The 16063-nt window shown below is 38.9% G+C and overlaps 1 protein-coding gene across 2 annotated transcripts; it reads right to left on the reverse strand.

The window, feature by feature from the left end:
- Positions 1–1479: 1479 nt before the first annotated feature.
- On the reverse strand, positions 1480–2739 carry LOC147880136 (protein ALUMINUM SENSITIVE 3-like). Of its 2 annotated transcripts, none has more exons than XM_087372013.1 (3): positions 2374–2739; positions 1978–2173; positions 1480–1834 (listed from the first exon to the last, which is right to left on the reverse strand). In XM_087372013.1, the coding sequence occupies exons 1-3, from the start codon at positions 2659–2661 to the stop codon at positions 1530–1532; spliced, it is 789 nt and encodes a 262-aa protein (XP_087228139.1). In that variant the 5' UTR covers positions 2662–2739; the 3' UTR covers positions 1480–1529. The 2 variants fall into 2 exon arrangements, with proteins under 2 accessions (XP_087228139.1, XP_087228138.1); XM_087372012.1 differs by having other exon boundaries at positions 1928–2173; positions 2374–2738.
- Positions 2740–16063: the final 13324 nt, after the last annotated feature.

Below are 16063 nucleotides of genomic sequence, written 5' to 3' on the forward strand. Positions count from 1 at the left end.
GCCCAGCCGGCTACATAGCGTGGGCCCATCTCCCATGCTGTCTTATGCCCCTTCCCCCATGCCATCTTATGCCCCTTCCGCCATGCCATCTTATGCACCTTCCCCCATGCCGTCAGGAGGTCCTTCTGTCTCATAGAGCCATCGACGTACTCCTGTGCAGTCAAGACTCGGTTCTCCAACTACGAGTGGTCCATGTAGTCCCGTGCAGTCTCTAGCGACGAGTGGCCAGCGTACTAGCTCAACACAACACGGTAGTAGGCATAGTAGCAGGGAGAGCGATGGGGGATGCATGGCATAGTGCTTTGGGAGGGCTAGTGGTGGGGACGATGATGAATATTCAGATGATTTAGACATGCCTCCGGGTGATGATACGATATTCTATGACATTACTCAGACAGGAGGCATCTTGATGGATGCATGGGGGAAGGACATCATGGCCTTCATGCGCTCTATAATTGCTAACAATTACGGAGATTGCTTTATCCACTACAAAGACTAGCCAAAGAGGTTGGCTGATGAGACCCTCGCTACTGTTCGCTCTAGGTATCCTAACCCCCCCAATCATCAGTTCACAGATAAATGGGTCAAGTCAAAGATTGTTACGATACTTGGCAATAAAAGATCTTTGCTTAAGAGGAGGCACTAGCGGAGCTTGCCAGGCTCGAGAGAGGTCAACCACCAAGAGACCCACCCCACACCGCTCACAAGCATGAGTGGAAGAAAGCAATGAAGTTAGCGAGGGAGGACCCCAGTCTACAGCACGTGGAGGCACGAAGGATCTAGATGGAGCAATATGGAAGCGTGCATTTTAGAGCAGGGGATGTTGATTCATGGGAGGCCCAATTTGTAAGTATCGATCTCAAATTATATTGCTTATGTAGTTTATTACGAGGTTGTTTCTTTGTACTACTCCTTCGTAAATTGTGTCATCTTGTAGCTTGATATCGTGGGTAGATACCTTACTCCTATCGAGATAGCCTACCACTGCCACCATCGCAGAGGAGATACAGAAAGTTGCTTTGACATAGTCAATGTAATGAAAGAGTTAGACTAGCAATGAGGGGATTCATAATATTGATTGTATAAGAATCTGGGGATCCACATATCAAGCATTACATCGTAAATTGGAATCTTTCTTATGTTGGAGTTTTGCAAATTAGCCATATGTCAATTTATGTTGCTAATATGATGCGTGTACATGTGTACAATATATTCCTTATACACATGCCTTGTGCTTTGTGGTAGAGAAAAGGCGTAGTGTCAAATACTCAAATAACAATTTAGAAGACAGGCAGCCCACTTAAGAATTCAAGGCATGGTGATGGTATCACCAGTTGTAGAAGTGCGCTGCACAAAATCTTTGATAATGTTTGCCATACGCAAGACTCTCAAGAGTGAGAAGAAAAAGGAATTGAGCATTGCAAAAGCAAGACCAAGAGAGTAATCCTCGAAAGTCATCCACAGGGAACAAAGGGTTGCACTGTGGTTGATCAACTCGTTACTTGGAGGTATTGCGACATCAATCTGCTTCAATAGCATTGCGGCGGAGCTGATACGTGTCTGTGAAGAAGAGACTCCAACTGAAACGCGCGGCCACAATGCTGCTTAGAAAAGACGCGCATAGCAACGCGTTCATGATCACGATCTGTAGCACAATGGCCTGCAATGGCGAGGCCCCAGCTAACATCATGCCAGTCATTGCCCCAGGCAAACTCACCAACCCAAATGTCTTGGCTGTATCCAACAGTGGAGCCAGAGCTATTGCCAATGCCCCCCTCACGATACCTTTGCACGCCTGCCTCGGTGTCGCCCCCAAAGCCAGAGCCGTCTCCACCTGCCACGACAAATCTGGAGTGTTTTAGAAAAACAGTGTTCAGCATGTAGCTGCTCCTTCCAATTGATGATATTTAAGACTGAGATTTCTTACAAGGTTCTGCTTAAGCCTTAGATCGTCGCGTAAACGGTTCAGCGTTATACCAGTCACAACCATCGCCCTGCCAACAGTTAGTCCCGCAACCGGAATCATGTATCGAGGTGTGAGAGGGAACACTCCCAAGACTACAAGCAACGACATCGTGATGCAGGTCCCAATAAATATTGAAGCTCCGGCAACGTATTGCGCCCGCGGCACATGTTTTGCTCGCCGTCCAGCAGTGTAACCAGCAACTAAGACCTACAGTATTGTCCATCATATATCTAATCACTCGCCAACCCTGTACAAACGTCTAGCGGCTAAATTTGAAAATACGTAATTTTGAAAACACGTAATTTCGTACACAGACGCCTATACCAACCTCAAACCCAAGGGAAGAAATGCACGCGAGCAGAAATAACCAAAAACAAAACCAGATCAAGCAATCTCGCGAGACTCACTGCGAGGAGATATGGCAAGAGAGTCCACAAGATATTGGGCTGCGAGAAGAGGAACTGCAGCAGAAAACCGACGACGAAGAGCTGGCAAACGGGCCTGATGAAGGAGAAGGCGAGCTCCTGGACCATTGCGAGCTCCTCAATACAGGAAGCAAACAGTGCCACTAAAAAAACGACCAGGGAGGCAGCAAGCTTGGAAAGGTCATCAGCGAGGAAGGAAGGAGCCCAAGAGGATACGCCCTCGCTACCAGAGGCTTCCATAGCTGGAGAGAAAGCTGCAGGAACTTCCATAGCCAGCAGCTTTCTGATCTGGCTGTTTGCTGTTCTTTCCAGTTGCGTATTGTTCCAAGATGAATAAGAGAGAGGCGACAGAGAAGGATATGAGACTTTTCACGTTTGTACATGTGCGATGGATCTTCTTGTCAACGTCAATATTGACCACAGTAACCAAGAACCAGAGGTTGTGCTTGAGTAGTCTTTTCAAGAGTAGATTTCTTTTGTGTTTCGGTAGCCGTTTTACAAACTCAAAATGCCAGGACAATACTTATGGCCAAACAAGGGAGCTTTACATATGAACATCGATTCCTAAGGTTGAAATGGGTGGGATCCTTGCAATCACTTCGGCAAGCAAGCCAACCACTCTATATACGAAATTTCTTATTTTTTAGCACTCGACACTCGGCAAATATGTGCATAAGTAGACGATTTGTCTAACCCGTAGCCCTCCCCCTCCTCCTCTCAACACAAGCACTACCCTCAACCCCGCCCCCCCCTCCTCCTTGTCCCCTATATTGGTCTATATATTCTCCCTATTGAGTATTTACTAGTTAAATGTATAATGGATTAGACATTTGGTCTTTAATGTTTATGTCCTATCCAAAACAATAATTTACTCTCTTTTTTTAAAGTTATAGTTGATTTTTTTGATAAGAAAACATATTCTCTCCAAATCAGTCAATTACTTAGCGTATGATTGAAGCTTCTTTCTAGATAAAACGAGAACATACAAATTTAATAGATTAGATCTTAAACCTTATGTAATGTCCCCTTTTTGGAATTTGAATAGAATTGCATATCTTGAGGAATATAGATGTGCCACGTTTAGACAAAGTTAAAAAGTTGAGTTGTACTACCCCATCTCACAAGGATTGTGCATGTGCAAGCGTTGGCCAAGGATCATAACTATACATGGTTGAACCATGTCAGCATTAGCTCTAAATGGAGTTAGGTTGAGTAATATAAGTCAAGCAAGATCTAACCCGATCTTCAACCAAAAGTAACATGGGTAGTCATTGAGGCATTTTCCACTCATCAGTATGCATGGGCTCAAGAATGTTGACTAGCTACACTTGAAATGTAGTCATGAGCTAGTCATCAACCTCATGGAAGGCCTACCATCATCACATAACATGGTACTATGAGTGTTTGGTGAAAGATTGCTTTTGAGTGATACATCCTTTGTTTTAATGATAGATGTCACAATCAATTTCATTGTATTTTCCATGGCAGGCTCCATAGGGTTCAAATTGTATATGCTTTGTTTTTTAGAAAATGACTTATGCCAGATTCCATCACAGTTATTCCATAGTAGGTTAGATAGCCCCCAAAGATCTTGGCAGACCCCTCACAATAATTTCACTTGACAATATGGGATAGCTTTCGCTTGGCCCCTAATAAAAGGTGGCCTCCCATCTTTCATTCTCTATACCATAGTACCTTGATGTCATCGAATTGCAAAGTTTTCCTCCATTAATGTTACCTTTTCTCTTGGAACATGTTTTGTTGTTTTTGGATACTTATCATAGTGATTCACTACCACATCTCCTCTTTTCAAGATTCACCATGTGATCTTTCAATATTCGTATGAATACTTTATTCATAAAAATGACTATTGATGAATAAACTATTCATATGAATACGTTCATTAGTAAGAACAACCTGTCCCATATATCTTGACAATCTCTTGATAGCCGATGCAAGCTTGGCTATCTTGTGCTTGGCCCTCTAGTTTAGCAAAAGAGATCAAAGAAGCAAACGCAAATAAGGAAAACCTTTTAGATTGCTTCAGTAGTTCCTTGAAGTTTTAAAAGAAGATTAGTTCTTAGGATCTCTTGTGTTCTTAGGGTCTCTTCTGTGAACTATGTTAGAGTGTTTGTGTTGTATTCTTTTAAAAATGAAAGTTTCTTTCTTTTGTGAATGAATGCTATGTAAAAAAGTGTTATAAAATATAAGTGTTTGTGTTGTATTTGTAGTTTATACCTTTTGTGAATCAATACTATGTATAATAAAGTTAACAAATGAACAAGTATTTCAATGCTTTTGAAAAATTTGCATACTTTGCATTCTTAACAGATATTGAACTTCCAATTGTGCATGTGAATTGTTGAGAGAGAAGAAGAAGAGATGATAGACACACCAAATAGACTCCCAAAGACTGATTCATATTGATCACTAGTTACATATATATGGGCGAGTCCTAGTTCAAGTTAGGGCAAGCTATATATAGCTCTAACACCCCCACTCAAACAAAGGTCTCTAGCTATGGATGAAAAAACCCTTGGGGAGCACAAGGAAAAACCCAAGCTCCTATATACAAGTATACAAGTTGATCATTTATACAATTATTTACAAGTATGTAATGCAGATGTGCATTTATATACAAAAGGTCACCCATAGTTGTGTTAATCTTGGAAGAGAGAAGCTGCAAGAACTCCAACTACTGATTGTAGCACTGTGAAGCATGCCTCACTAAGTCCTTTAGTGAGAATATCTGCAATCATCTAAGAAGTGGGACAATGTTCAATCATTATCATCCCTTTCTTCACTTCATGTTTGACATAATGGTAATGAACAGCAATATGTTTGGATTTGTTATGCTGAACATAGCCTTTAGCCAGACTTATGGCACTTTGATTATCACAGCTGAGAGGAGTACTGGATGATGGAGGATGACCAATATCTGCAAGCAATTGTCGTAGCCAAACCAATTCTCGAGCGCTTGTAGACCGCATAGAGAAGTGAGAGCTTGCCCAATCTGCATCTGTATATCCCAGAAGATCAAGAGACATCACAAAAGATGATTTTGTATGATGTCAATAAACTAATCCAAAATTAGAAGTGCCTTTTAAATACTTTAGAACACGTTTTGTTGCAGACCAATGTTGCATTGAGGCAGTAGCTAGATATTGACCTAGAAAATTGGCAGTAAAAAGAATATCTGGTCGAGTGTTCAAATCGACAAACTGTAGGCAACCAACAAGATTGGCATAGGGTTGATGTGAAACCTTAACATCATGAGTCAATCGAGTATTTTTGACAGAATTCACAAGATAAGGAGTGGTCGCAGAGTGAGCATTTATCAAGCCAATCTTTTGAACTGCATCTTGAATTAATTTTGTTTGTCGAAGTAGCAAAATTCCCTTGTGACGAAATCGTTGAACTTGAATACCAAGACATGAATGAATGTCACTAAGATCAACCATATCAAATGCTGAGGATAAGATTTTCTTGACATGTTGCAAGAAATCGAGATTCTTGGAAACAAGTATGGTGTCATCCACATAAAGAGCAAGAATGATAAAAAGAGCACCATCATGTTTGGCATATAAGTTGGGGTTAGAGAAACAAGAGTTGAAACCTTGAGATGTTAGAAAACGATCAATTTTCATATACCAAGAACGAGAAGCTTGTTTTAGACCATAAAGAGCATGATGAAGGCGACAAACAAGATGAACCTAACTGGAAAGTATGAACCCTTCTGGTTGCTCCATATAAATCTCCTCTTTAAGATCCCTATTAAGAAAGGCAGTTTTCACATCCATTTGATGAATCTCCAATCAAATTGAGTAGCAAAAGCCAAGAGACTTGTGCTACGAACAACGGGTGAAAAAGTATCATGATAATCAACTCCTGCAATTTGTGAGTATCCTTTTGCAACCAGATGAGCTTTAAACTTGTAAAAAGGACCATCAGCTTTAGTTTTGGTTTTATAAACCCACTTACATATGATAGGAGTGCGACCAGGAGGTAGTTTAGTAAGAACCCATGTACTTTTAGGGATCAAAGAATCATATTCAGCTTCCATTGCCTCTTGCCATTGACTCTTTTGTGCAGAAGAGATAGCTTTTGTATAAGTAGTAGGGTCTTCATGAGAAACCATTGCATGATCAATGATTTCAAAGTCATCAACACAATCATGAGTAGAACTGTGTTCGAAATCAATAGGCAAATCAACATAAATATCAACACTATCATTAGAGGCTTGTGTATGTGCAGGATCCAAATCAAGATTTTCATGCCATCAGATGAACGAGTAGTAATGACATCATGGAATCAGTATCAAATAGAAAAGGAAAGGTAGAAAGTAAGGACTTGATGTCCTCTACATCCTCAGTAGACCATGCCCCTCCCATTAACTGCTAATTGAATATGGCATCACGATTGATTATCACCTTCTTAGAAGAGGGATCATAGAATTTATAACCTTTAGAATTGAGAGAATATCCAATGAATATGACCCTTTTGCTAGGAATATCTAGCCTTTTTCATGTCTCTTTCGGTACATGAATATAAGCAATGCAACCAAAAGTTCGAAAATGTGATATAGGAGTCTCCCTTGTCCAAGCTGTGATTGGTATCTGACCAGAAGGTGCAGTTGTAGGAGATGATTTTGCACAAAAATGGCTATCAAAAGTGCTTCTGCCCAAAAGCTTTCAGATAATCTAGAATGAAGGAGCATACATCACATAGCATCAAGAGAAGTGCGATTCTTATGCTCTACATGAGCATTTTATTGAGGAGAGTATGGAACAGTATATTCACGATGAATGCCACACTCAATGCAATAATCATTAAAAAGATTAGAAATATATTATCCACAATTGTCACTACGAAGGGTCTTGATCCAAAAACTAGTATGAAATTCTGCAGTAGTTTTATATTGCTTGAATACTGATAAGGCCTCTAACTTATGTTGCAAGAGAAATGCAGTTGTATATCTTGACCAATCGTCAATGAAAGTGATGAAATACCTATAGAAAGACTTGGATGGAGGAAAAGGTCCACATATATCAGTGTGAATAAGATCCAATAAAGCATATGAATGAGTTGAAGTAGATGCATGAAAGGGTTTTTGATGATGCTTGCCAAGAGTGCAATATTCACATAGGCCCATGTGAGGACGAGCTGGGAGATTCATACCATCCACAAGATCATGACGATTTATAGCAAGTAGCTTGGCAAAATCCAAATGAACAAAATGATGATGCCATAGCTTGCAGTCCAAATCACCAGGGGCTGTAACCACATTAGCAATATCATCATTTAAGGAAAGTTGAAAGAGGTTACCATTCCGAGGAGCAACTGCTATGGTATGTCCATCTTTTTCAATCCGACACTGTGTGTGGTCAAAGCCAATAAAGAGACCAAGATCAACAAGTCATGCAATAGAAAGAAGATTTCTCTGAAGAGAAAGTGCCAAGATATAAATCTCCAACACCCATGACTTGACAAGTAGTGTCATCAACAAGATAAACCAATTTCTTGTGAGAAAGAGCATGATAATTATGTAACCATTGAGATTGATATGTCATATTACCAGTAGCACCAAAATCAACAATAAAAGTGGAACCATCTCGAACATGAAGTATCCTTTCTAGAGAGACATCAGAACAGATATGATTTGCCTCTTGATGCATATGGGCATCTTGTTGTTGAGCAGCATATGCTTACGTTCGTGATCATAACGCCTCTTCTAACATTGAAAGGACGGATGATTTTTGCCACAATATTCGCAAGGAGAATTATTCGATAAGTGGGGTTGCTTAGTGGTAACACCATGTTCCTCATCATATTGTCGAGCCCAACAATCAAAGATAACATGACCATGCTTATCACAGTAAGAACAATGTTTCTCAGGATATTTGAGACGAGAAGAATCGCCACCTCTATACGGATGACTACCATGTCCATATTTAAAGAAAGGATGCTTACAAGCAACACAAGCTATCTCTAAATCTGCATCATCCATTGTTATCATCACAGATTCATGAGGGTCTTTACGATGCTCATGTCGTTGAGCGTACTCAATCAAAGAAATGCATGTTTGATCAAAATCAATCTCGTTTCTGTTGGAAAGGATGGTAACAATATTATCATATATTGGATCCTGGACTGTGTCGAGAAGATAGGTCACCAATTGATTTCATGGAGCAGGTGCACCAGCAGCAGCAAGTTGATTGAGGATATTCTTGAATGAGTCAATATGAGTTGTCATAGGGGCTCCAACTTTGTACAGAGTTCGTAAAAGATTATGAAGATAAAGAATTTCTATGATAGATTTCTTCTCAAAAGTAGAAATGAGATATTCCCATAGTGCATGAGAAGAAGGAAGGGCAAATACATCCAGCATAAGAGAATCATGTAGAGCAGATAAAATATACCGACGAGCTACTTTATCACAAGGATGCCAATTAGCAAAGCCAGATCTCCATTGCTCAAAGAGAGGGCCTTGAGTCACAAGAGCATGATTTGGAGTTGCATCAACAGGTTGGGGTGGACAAACGAGATCACCAAGAACAATTTCTAAAAGATTATCACCTTTGAGTATCAATAACATCTTCACTTTCCAACCAGGAAAACCGTGTCCTTGAAACAGAGGAAATCCAAATAGACTCCCAAAGACTGATTCATATTGATCACTAGTTACATATATATAGGCGAGTCCTAGTTCAAGTTAGGGCAAGCTATATATAGCTCTAACACCCCCACTCAAACAAAGGTCTCTAGCTATGGATGAAAAAACCCTTGGGGAGCACAAGGAAAAACCCAAGCTCCTATATACAAGTATACAAGTTGATCATTTGTACAATTATTTACAAGTATGTAATGCAGATGTGCATTTATATACAAAAGGTCACCCATAGTTGTGTTAATCTTGGAAGAGAGAAGCTGCAAGAACTCCAACTACTAATTGTAGCACTGTGAAGCATGCCTCACTAAGTCCTTTAGTGAGAATATCTGCAATCATCTAAGAAGTGGGACAATGTTCAATCATCATCCCTTTCTTCACTTCATGTCTGACATAATGGTAATGAACAGCAATATGTTTGGATTTGTTATGCTGAACATAGCCTTTAGCCAGACTTATGGCACTTTGATTATCACAGCTGAGAGGAGTACTGGATGATGGAGGATGACCAATATCTGCAAGCAATTGTCTTAGCCAAACCAAATCTCGAGCACTTGTAGACCACATAGAGAAGTGAGAGCTTGCCCAATCTGCATCTGTATATCCCAAAAGATCAAGAGACATCACAAAAGATGATTCTGTATGATGTCAATAAACTAATCCAAAATTAAAAGTGCCTTTCAAATACTTTAGAACACGTTTTGCTGCAGACCAATGTTGCATTGAGGGAGTAGCCAGATATTGACCTAGAAAATTGGCAGTAAAAAGAATATCTGGTCGAGTGTTCAAATCGACAAACTGTAGGCAACCAACAAGATTGGCATAGGGTTGATGTGAAACCTTAACATCATGAGTCAATCGAGTATTTTTGACAGAATTCACAAGATAAGGAGTGGTCGCAGAGTGAGCATTCGTCAAGCCAATCTTTTGAACTGCATCTTGAATGAATTTTGTTTGTCGAAGTAGCAAAATTCCCTTGTGACGAAATCGTTGGAACTTGAATACCAAGACATGAATGAATGTCACTAAGATCAACCATATCAAATGCTGAGGATAAGATTTTCTTGACATGTTGCAAGAAATCGAGATTCTTGGAAACAAGTATGGTGTCATCCACATAAAGAGCAAGATGATAAAAAGAGCACCATCATGTTTGGCATATAAGTTAGGGTTAGAGAAACAAGAGTTCAAGAGTTGAAACCTTGAGATGTTAGAAACTGATCAATTTTCATGTACCAAGAACGAGAAGCTTGTTTTAGACCATAAAGAGCATGATGAAGGCGACAAACAAGATGAACCTGACTGGGAAGTATGAACCCTTCTGGTTGCTCCATATAAATCTCCTCTTTAAGATCTCTATTAAGAATGGCAGTTTTCACATCCATTTGATGAATCTCCAATCAAATTGAGTAGCAAAAGCCAAGAGACTTGTGCTACGAACAACGGGTGAAAAAGTATCATGATAATCAACTCCTGCAATTTGTGAGTATCCTTTTGCAACCAGATGAGCTTTAAACTTGTCAAAAGGACCATCAGCTTTAGATTTGGTTTTATAAACCCACTTACATTTGATAGGAGTGCGACCAGGAGGTAGTTCAGTAAGAACCCATGTACTTTTAGGGATCAAAGAATCATATTCAGCTTCCATTGCCTCTTGCCATTGACTCTTTTGTGCAGAAGAGATAGCTTTTGTATAAGTAGTAGGGTCTTCATGAGAAACCATTGCATGATCAATGATTTCAAAGTCATCAACACAATCATGAGTAGAACTGTGTTCGAAATCAATAGGCAAATCAACATAAATATCAACACTATCATCAGAGGCTTGTGTATGTGCAGGATCCAAATCAAGATTTTCATGCCATCAGTTGAACGAGTAGTAATGACATCATAAGTGGAATCAGTATCAAATAGAAAAGGAAAGGTAGAAAGTAAGGACTTGATGTCCTCTACATCCTCAGTAGACCATGCCCCTCCCATTAACTGCTAATTGAATATGGCATCACGATTGATTATCACCTTCTTAGAAGAGGGATCATAGAATTTATAACCTTTAGAATTCGGAGAATATCCAATGAATATGACGTTTTTGCCAGGAATATCTAGCCTTTTTCATGTCTCTTTCAGTACATGAATATAAGCAATGCAACCAAAAGTTCGAAAATGTAATATAGAAGGAGTCTCCCTTGTCCAAGCTGTGATTGGTATCTGACCAGAAGGTGCAGTTGTAGGAGATGATTTTGCACAAAAATGGCTATCAGAAGTGCTTCTACCCAAAAGCTTTCAGATAATCTAGAATGAAGGAGCATACATCGCATAGCATCAAGAGAAGTGTGATTCTTATGCTCTACATGAGCATTTTGTTGAGGAGAGTATGGAACGGTATATTCACGATGAATGCCACACTCAATGCAATAATCATTAAAAAGATTAGAAATATATTCTCCACCATTGTCACTACGAAGGGTCTTGATTCGAAAACTAGTATGAAGTTCTGCAGTAGTTTTATATTGCTTGAATATTGATAAGGCCTTTAACTTATGTTGCAAGAGAAATGCAGTTGTATATCTTGACCAATCGTCAATGAAAGTGATGAAATACCTATAGAAAGACTTGTATGGAGGAAAAGGTCCACATATATCAGTGTGAATAAGATCCAATAAAGTGAGGATTACCAAAAAGCGAGCGAAGAAAAGCGAGCAGCCCCAAATAAGCGAGCAAGATTAAATAGGTTTCAAGCGAGCGAGAACCTCATCCAGCATCTTATTCCTCTCAATATCATTGGAACAATTGATGTGATCATAAGCAAATTAAACATATTCCAACAATGAAGGCATGCCTGAAACTCACAATTAACTTCTCTTTCATCCCCATACTATCAATTTGAGTCGTTGTGGAGAGGTAGAGACACAACAATACATAAAATTTGCGATAAAAAAAGCAAACACTACTCAGATTGAACATCCACACAGCAAGATAATGATAGATCACAATGTAGAATATATGACTGAAAATATGTAAACATGATCATGTGCTACATATACATATCATGTCTTTTATGCTTGGAGTATGCTTGCAGAAGATCATCCATACATTCGATCCAAAAACATGGAAACAGAACTAACTATGTCAAAAGAAAAAAAACACATTTTCATCATAAGGATTAATTTTGCTTAGTGAAAATACCTATGTAATCTGGACAATACCATGCTTTAAAAAACTTAGGGAGCCAAAAAAGGATTTTAGCCCTCCATATTTCTATTATGACCAATGTCTGAATGATAGTTCTATCGGAACTAGAAATGAATGCATCTAACCACTATGTTGAGTGCTCATCCAGTATCCTATAGACTATTATGTTAAAGTCAATACGTGACCACAAACTCAAGCATAAGAGGAGCATGATTCAAGTGAAATAATTGGCAAAGACACTCGGTAACTAGTATCCTACTGCATCTAACAAAAAATATGCACCAGGTATTAACAAGCTTTTATTTCCACCCGTATAAGCAAACTCGTATCTTGTAGTATGAAAAACTTTAAGGAAAACATTTCACTTAATGCATCAGTTAAGCCAGTGACTACTCATCATGCACAATCAAACAATCATAAAGGAAAGTCTAGTCAAGCAAGTTGAAGCAAAAAACCAAATATCTATTCGGATCTATGCCGTGGTGTATCCGCCAACCATGAGTAGCAAAAGAACCTATGAAAAATGCAAAATAGGGATTATGCCACTCTACCATGATCACTTCCATGCTACAAATAAGGGAATACATAGTCATTTTAGGGTACTTTTAGGGTTCATTCCCAACCACTAAAAAGAGAGCCAATGCTATCTATTTGTATTCATAAAATCTTTATGAACATTATCATGTTCAATATAAGGATAGGAGCCAGCTCAATGGGTAGTCTTAAACAAATATAAATACTATTCAAATTTTAACCTTATGCAAAAGCTTTTTTTTAAACACAAAGTAAAACTTGATTATACATATAGATGGGAATCAGGTCACCATTGTAAGTATGTATTTAGTAATTAAGTTGAAAATATTCCCTTAGAAAAATAGCTCAATCAACATAGTACCCATATTATATATCCAAAATTTACAAGATCTCATTCATACCATTAGATTGTTTTCATCACTTGTCATCAGTACTAACCTCAATTGGCATTATGTATTTGGGTCAAAATAGTTTTTAGTATAGGATATAATGGAGCAATACATTTATGTAATATCTAGTGATCATAGTTTCTAATATAGGATAAAATGGAGCATAGAGTAATGTTATCATTCAAAAATGATAATATACCTTCCTTGACCATATACAAGTATCATGCATTCATAAAAAAAGTTAGTCATAAACTGCAATATAATGTGCCCATAATGCATGTACATTAAATCTTCACATGTTAGAATGTGAGAAAGGGAATAATTTAACTATGAAATCAGGGATCAATGTAGGAAATGGTCTTCTATGCACACATATATGCTAAGGGTCCATCTAATACAATATTGGAAATTGATGTGAGTATAAGTGTATGCATCCATCGGTGATGTATATGAGTGTATGCATCCATTTGTGATGTATATTGTTGTACTAATCCATGGTGCTTTACGGCTTGAGTTGTTTGTAGCGAAATTAATCACAACAATTTTGTATTTTTTAAAAGAAAAATGCCATAAACATTTCATGCTGCAAAATACACACAAAAAAATGGCATTTGTAGCATTAATCCAAGCATTTCCTACAAGCAATCTCCATCCCTCCCTTTCTTGCTTACTCTTTCAGCCACCTCCACCCTCTTGTTGCCCTTCAAGACTGCCTCTTGCCTCCTCGCCTCCTTGCTTCCTCACCTCCTCACCTCCTTGCTTCTTTGCCTTCTCACCTCCTTGCATCATGCTTGTTGCTGGCAATTCCAAGGTTGTCCCTCCCCTCATTGGCCAGCTCCTCTACTCCTCACGTCATCCTTCTCCTCATTTTGGTGTCTCTAATGAATAGCTTGGGGGTCTTGTTTTTGGAGGGGGGAAGCATAAGAATGGCAACACCTTAATGCGCTGTCATTTTTCATGCTTTTGCCACCCAAAAACAAGACCTGCAAAGCCCTTGCTTAAGCTTGAATGAGCCTCTTGATTTTGGGCGTGTTAAGCCATTTTTGACCATTATACCCCCAAAATCAAGAGGCTCATTCAAGCTTAAGCAAGGGCTTTGCAAGCATTGCAAGTCCAGTAAATGAAATCAATCAGATTAGGAATTGGCAAACTCAATTTGGGAATGGTCAGAAATACTTTGTCTTTGAATAATGCCTTGGATCATGGGATGGGGTCCCTGCTGCCTATGACGACGAATGGTTCTGCCCTCGACTAAAGGTGACGTGTGTAGTAGTAAAAGGATAGCCCTTATGGAATCTCTAAGGGGTCTTGATTTTGGCCATGATTTGCACATTCTAGCACTTGAGCCATATATCAATTTCCAACACTTGAGGCATATAGTGGCTTTGCCCATGCAATGTTTCCAGCTGCAATCCAAGCCTCAAGCAATCTCATATTCTGTATCCACAGACATCATGAGGGGTAGAGCCTCTTTTTGGTAGTCTCACTAGCAATATGTATTGAAAAAAAAATCTATTCAATTATTATATTCTTCCTTGCTATATGAATGCTCTTAATGCATCCAAATTGTAGAACTACTTCAATACTACTTTCTTAGTTATATTGTATAATAACCTCCATATGTATGCTCGTGAGTGTATGCTCGTGAGACAACAAAAAAGAGACCTGGCAACCCAAAAATGATAGTGCATTGATGCGCTGCCATTTTTGGGCTACTAGGCCTCTTTTTTAATGTTTCCTGAACATAAGAACAAGCACTTGTGTTCCTTACCTTTCTTTCCAGTGGGGGTTTTGATTTTGGGGATGTATGCCAAAAATTGATAAACAACATTATTTGATGCATATAGTTTTATTAAATTGATAAAATAGGCATGAAAACATCTAAATTGGCTCTTGCCATTTGATTTGATGTATGACATGACCCCATTTGGATTTGTAATTCCAAAGATATGGGGTCTTACTTTTAGGGCTTGAATGCCTAAAATAGGCAGCGTGCCAATGCACTGCCTATTTCATACATTTAGGCCTCAAAAGTAGGACCCCATGTAGGACCAAATGAGGTCCTACTTTTGAGGCCTAAATGCATGAAATAGGCAGCACATTGACAAGCTACCTATTTCAGGAATTTAGGTCCTAAAAGTAAGACCCCGTATCTTTGGACTTACAAATCCCAATGGGATCATGTCCTATATCAAATCGAACGGCAAGAGTCAATTTAGATGGTTTTCATGCCTGATTTCTCCATCAATCAAAACTGTATGCATAAATATATACATCAAGATATGCATCAATATATGCATCAATATATACATATGTATGTATGTATATATATATATATATACATACATACATACATACATACATACATGTGTGTGTGTACACACACACACACACACACATATATATACACATATAGATATATATGTATGTATATACATACATATATACATACTTACATACGTACAGCAAAATGGGGGTCTTGATTTTGGGGGGGGTATGCCAAAAATTGATAAACAACATTATTTGATGAATATAGTTTTAGTTGATGGAGAAAATGGACATGAAAACCATCTAAATTGGATCTTGCCATTCAATTTGATATATGACATGAACCCATTCGGATATGCAAGTCCAAAGATATGGGGTGCTACTTTTAGGGTCTGAATGCCTAAAATAGACAACGCGTTAACGCGCTGCCTATTTCATGCATTTAGGCCTCAAAAGTAGGACCCCATTGGCAATACAATGGGGTCCTACTTTTGAGGCCTAAATGCATGAAATAGGCAGCGCGTTTGTTGCCAATGGGGTCCTAATGCATGAAATAGGCAGCGCGTTAACGCGCTGCCTATTTCAGGCACTCAGGCCTTAAAAGTAGGACCCCATATCTTTG

The sequence above is a fragment of the Dipteris shenzhenensis genome, chromosome 33 (assembly GCF_047967505.1).
Source record: "Dipteris shenzhenensis isolate YYH24624 ecotype China chromosome 33, Dip_SZ_1.0, whole genome shotgun sequence".
In the NCBI taxonomy this organism is placed as follows: Eukaryota; Viridiplantae; Streptophyta; class Polypodiopsida; order Gleicheniales; family Dipteridaceae; genus Dipteris; species Dipteris shenzhenensis.